This window comes from Mus pahari, chromosome 16 (assembly GCF_900095145.1).
Source record: "Mus pahari chromosome 16, PAHARI_EIJ_v1.1, whole genome shotgun sequence".
Lineage (NCBI taxonomy): Eukaryota > Metazoa > Chordata > Mammalia > Rodentia > Muridae > Mus > Mus pahari.
The window spans coordinates 1,986,199-1,991,600 of record NC_034605.1 but is presented as its reverse complement, the minus strand read 5'-3'; the positions used below and the strand labels follow the sequence as shown (position 1 = coordinate 1,991,600).

Sequence of the window (5,402 nt, the reverse complement as noted above, 5' to 3'; positions counted from 1 at the left end):
CCAGCCTGGTCTACAGAGTGAGTTCCAGGACTGCCAGGGCTACACTGAGAAACCCTGTCTCGAAAAACCAAAATAAATAAATAAATAAATAAATAAATAAAGTCCCTTACCCCTCAAATAATTCAGTGTGAGCTTTGAAAGGGATGTTTAGTTGTAGCTTCAAGTTTTCCCTGGGAGCCAGTCTCTTAATTACATTAAATTCATTACGACTCAGATTGTTCTTAAGGTGTCTTGACTCCACTACTTTGTAGTCGTTCCTAAGACCACCCTTAGTCATCATCCCGTAGAATTCCTATAGAATTCCTCATTCCAATTCAGCATGCTATAGAATTCCTCAGCTCGCCTCTGTTGGATCCCATTTCCTTGGCCCAGTGCCTTTCTTCCTTCCCCTTAGTAAAGTACACTGAAGCTCTACTGACTTACCGAGGAAGAATATGAGAGGAGAATATTTTCTGAGATCTGCTTAGCTAAAAGTCTCCCACCTCTTGCTTCATCCGTATTGAGATATCTGTGTTCTGTATGTATTCATCTTAAGTCACAGGAGTTGTAGTCAGCGTTAGGATAAAATCAAGATGACTGCTAAAGAGGCAAATATAAAGAGACATTGAAACCCTGCCTTTCTCCAGGCTCTGACATGTGCATTCAAGTGCCTCTGCGGCTGCTTTCCCTCTTGTGTCTAAACAGAAAGTGAAACTTCTCTACATTCTTATGTTGTTGATATTTTGTTTTGTTTTGTTCAGAATTTCAGATTTTGAAAAGAAAGCAAACGGCCATTCTGCAATTGAGATCCAGACAGAGGGGAGAACAGACAAAGAGGAGGACGACAATGGCCAAGAGAGTGTGGGTACAGCACCTCCAAAGGACTGGCATGTCCCTGTCACGTCCCTGGTGGTGACGTGGCCGCTGGGTTCAAGTTGCACTATTTACCTTAGAAATGGAAACTTGTTTGTTTCAGAATACTTTCTACTTCTCTTTCATTTCCTTATCCTGAATCTGAAGTGCATGTCAGTGAGATGTATACCAGTCTGTACTACGTCAGACACTCTCATAGCTCTTCTTGTCTGACATCGTCTCCTAAATCCTTAAGTCCACCACCAGAAAAAGACATTTTGACTGTGTTATGAGATGTCCTTTGTGGACATGAATCTGAGACTTTTAGAATAGAAAGATCTTGACTCTGTCTCAGCACTGGTAGGGAACAAGGGAGTTAGCATTAAAAAATATATATATATTCCTGAATAACTTAAGAGATATGCCCTTGAGCCTGAAGAGTTTAAGCTTGGGAAAAGTTCCTGAAGCCAGGAAATTACAGTATTCACAGTAGTCCGTATTTTTTTTTACATTTTGAGACTGTATCTTATCCAGCCTAGGCTGAGCTCAGACTCACACGTAGCCCAGGAGAGGAACTCTTGGTGTTTCCTGCCTTTGGTATGCTAGGATTACAGACGTGCAGCGGCTTCTCTAGCTCTGAGTCCCAACTTTAAGACAGTGGAGAACACTGAAGACTGGTACAGTGGTGCATACCCCTATGAGTCTGGTGCCTGGTAGTCTGAGGCAGTTGGATTTCGAATTTAAGGACAGCTTATGTGACAGCAAATTCCACATCAGCATGAGTGCAAAAGCAAAACGGGGGTAAGGAAGGTGGAGAGAGAACAGGATGAACTTAGATGAAGAGAGTGCTCTGCCAGAACAGCATACCATTAACTGAAACGGACCAACCGTTAATGGGAAAGTATTGACATTTCTAAGCTCTTATAAAACTCATATGCAAATTGACAGCTGGCGGGCTTCCACGAAAAGAGCTGGATAACAGAAATAATTACATAAGCTAGAGGCAGACATTGGCAAGGCAATCTAGGCTCTGAGTCTTTCCCCACGTGAATAAGGTTGTACTTTGACCTGGTGACCTCTGATCCCAGAAGCGTGAGTAGGGCCAGGTTTAGCAGTAAACCCATTAGCATACAGGCTTAGACTGATAGTGGGTGTGGCACACAGAAACAGCAGTTTACCCAGATTGCTTTTCACCTAAGTCATTTGGGGAAGTCGCGCAAAAATCAAGTCTACTTAGGGTTTCGGTGTTAGCTGGATGCTAGTGGTCCATACTGTCTCCTCACACAAGGTTCACCTCCTCTCGAACGCTCCGTCTCACGTGAATGTCTGACTTTGTCTGACAGGTTGGAAGCGAAGTGGAAACACTGAGCGTTCAAGTGACCTCTCTGTTTAAGGAGCTCCAAGAGGCACACACGAAACTCAGCGAGGCCGAGCTGATGAAGAAGAGACTTCAAGAAAAGTAAGAGCTCATTTCATTTCCTCGCATGATTTATAAAGTGCGCTACTGTATCAACTCAGGTCTGTTACTCTATTACTGACTAAAACAAGCAGGGACCTGATAGACAGTTCAGAAAAAAAGAGAGCTTAGTATTGGTGTGTATTCCTGAAGCCGTTGTTGTCACCTGGGTCATAAGGACACAAGAGGACTTGCATTGCGCTGTGAAGAACACCAGCCTCTGTGACCCTCGTACAGAGCTACATATAGTACTGTGACGTAAGAGGTTTGCTGTGCTTGGCATTAACACCCTGCGAGTAGCCATAGTGTACCTGGTTTTTACTAGTATCCTACTCAAGTTGTCTTTCTGCTCTCTCAGGAGATGCTCGGGGCTTTCCTTGCCTCTTACGTCAGAAATGAGAGTCTTTGTGACAGGCAGACTTTAGATTCTGTAAGGTGCCCAGGGCACCCTTTGCTGTAAGATGCGCTCCTAAGTTCACTACCAGGTTGGGTTAAAATATATTAAAAATATAAAATATTTAAAATGCCCCACCCACCCCAAGGCGGGAGGAAACAAAAGAAAAGAGCAAACCAGAAGCACAGAGGACCAAGTGCTGTGAAAACCTGTGAAAAACCCTATGGCGTACCACACTCTGTACTTGATATCCTCTTGAGGATTTGTGCAGAAGCCAGGGAGAGACAAAGCGTTGCTTCTCCTCTGGGAATATTCATCTTTTTCAGGTGTCAGGCTCTGGAGAGGAAGAACTCCGCAACGCCATCAGAGCTGAATGAAAAGCAAGAGCTCGTTTACAGTAACAAGAAGTTAGAGCTGCAGGTGGAGAGCATGCGCTCCGAAATCAAGATGGAGCAGGCCAAGACGGAGGAGGAGAAGTGAGCGTGGGCATGGGTGTGCTCAGGGCGGGGTGGGGCAGGGCGGGGCGGGGCAGCAGCTCACCCAGAAGGGGAAAGATAGCTGGCCAAATACAAATGGGGGTGGGGTGTCGAGAAGGGGGTACCTGGGAGTCATGGCATAAAAATCCGTTTTACCATCTGGAAACTAGATGTCTAGGAGACTCCTGGAGAGAGTTAAAGTTTTGAGTTGTAGCAAAAATAGGAAAATTATTCTTATTCTATCTTTTGAGAGAAAGACAGTCTTTTGGAAGATACCATTTTCTTTGAGAGTAAGAAAAATGCTGATAAGTGGTGGCTGTAGTTGCATTTCTGTTCCATGATAAAATAGCCCAACAAAGCAACTCAGTGGNCAGAGGGGTTAGCTTAGCTTAGTGGACAGAGGGGTTAGCTTAGCTTAGTGGGCAGAGGGGTTAGCTTAGCTTAGTGGACAGAGGGGTTAGCTTAGCTTACAGACCGTGGTCCAGCCACATATTGGGAGGAAGTTGGTCAAGGTGCTCTGGGCTGGAAGCAGCCATTCATATCATATCCACAGTCAAGAGCAGAGAGAAATGAATGCTTAGTTCTCAGCTTGCTTTTTCTACTTCCACTGTGTAGTTTTGTTTTTTGAGACAGGATTGGTCTGTGTATCTCTGGTTGTCCCAGAACTCACTCTGTAAACCAGGCTGGCTTGGAATTCACAGAGATCCACCTGCCTCTTACACCCGAGTTCGGGGATAATCGAGAGCCTAAGGTAGGGACTGGCGGGTGTCACTGCTTTCAGTGGTAGGTCATCCAACGTGGGTAAAGGCAGTGCAGACAATCCCCACAGACAGGCCGCCGAGCCAACCTGATGGAAGCGATCTCTCACTGAGACTTTCCTCGGGTGACTCCTGGTCATGTCATGCTGAGAGTTAAAAGTTGGTGGGATGAAAAAAACTGAGAGATTTTTCTACTTGAGTTTTCAAAGTCTGTTAGGGAGACAGGAGGATGAGTTTCTGTGATATTTCTCTCATTATTCCATTTTTAATATCACATTTTAATAGGTCCAGGTTAGCCACTCTACAGGCAACTCACAACAAGCTCCTTCAAGAACATAATAAGGCTCTGAAAACAATCGAAGAACTAACCAAACAACAGGTATTTACAGAGCGAAGGTACTTCCATAGCCTGGGGGACTGAACCACCGAATGGCCCCTCAACTAAATCCACTCTCAAGAATTGCTTTTTGGTTTATCAGTTGTAACAGAATTATTATAGCTTTTCACACTCGGTCTGTATATAAAATGTGACTTGTGTATGGAGGTGGTGCTGATGTCTACCAGGCAAGGCAAGGGCTTTTCCTACTTCCTGAGGGTGTGTCTGTAGGAAAGTTGAGAGCCTGGGCTCCTTATCAACAGTGGAGGGAGACAGTTGGCTGGCTGAGACTCTGCAAGGCCATCTTGCCTGCTGGCAGTGAACTTGGAACCCTGGGTTTACAGCATTTAATTTAAATTAGTAACAATGTTCTAATAAGCCTAGGGCCTCCTGCAATGTTCTACTATTGAGCTACACCCTCCTGCCTTCCCTCTTACAGGGTCTCAGAGTTACTTGAGCAGACCTTGAACTTGCAAGCCTACTGCCTCAGTCTCCTGAGTAGTTATGATCACAGGCCTCTGACATAAGCACCATGTTTTCTTTTCCTTTTCCAGAGGGGGCGGGGTGTAGGGCGTGGTGTCCACGTACATATTGACATGTTCGTGTGGAGGCCAAAAGCTGATGTTGGATATTTTTTGAGACAGGCCACCTTAGTTTCTGAGGGTATCTCTTATTGAAGCTTACCAATTGGCTAGGCTGGCCAGCCAGCAAACCAGGGACCCTCCTGACTCTGCATCCCCAGATCTAGGATTACAAGCAAGAGTTATCACCATATCTACCTTTTAGAAGGATGCTGAGGAACTGGGCTCAGGTCTCATACACAGCGGAGGCACTAGTGACTAGATAACCCTAGGCCTTTTTACTTCATTAAAAAACAAAAGAATTGAGCATCCACTTCTGTATTTGCCAGGCACTGGCATTGTCAGCTATTGGATGGAACACAGGGCGCCCCCAGTGGAGGAGCTAGAGAAAGTACCCAAGGAGCTGAAGGGGTCTGCAACCCTATAGGTGGAAAAACAATATGAACTAACCAGTACCTGCAGAGCTCGTGTCTCTAGCTGCATATGTAGCAGAAGATGGCCTAGTCAGTCATCATTGGGAAGAGAGGCCC

General features: G+C 45.3%; 1 protein-coding gene across 2 annotated transcripts in view; it reads left to right on the top strand.

Annotated features, from left to right (window-relative positions):
• Positions 1-5,402, top strand: part of Optn (optineurin) — a 44,681-nt gene that overhangs the window by 27,673 nt on the left and 11,606 nt on the right. For both annotated transcript variants that reach the window (XM_029547689.1, XM_021215935.2), the window contains exons 7-10: positions 741-840; positions 2,175-2,290; positions 3,008-3,157; positions 4,201-4,294. In XM_029547689.1, the coding sequence (XP_029403549.1) occupies positions 741-840; positions 2,175-2,290; positions 3,008-3,157; positions 4,201-4,294 (460 nt within the window). The remainder of the gene's footprint in view (positions 1-740; positions 841-2,174; positions 2,291-3,007; positions 3,158-4,200; positions 4,295-5,402) is intronic.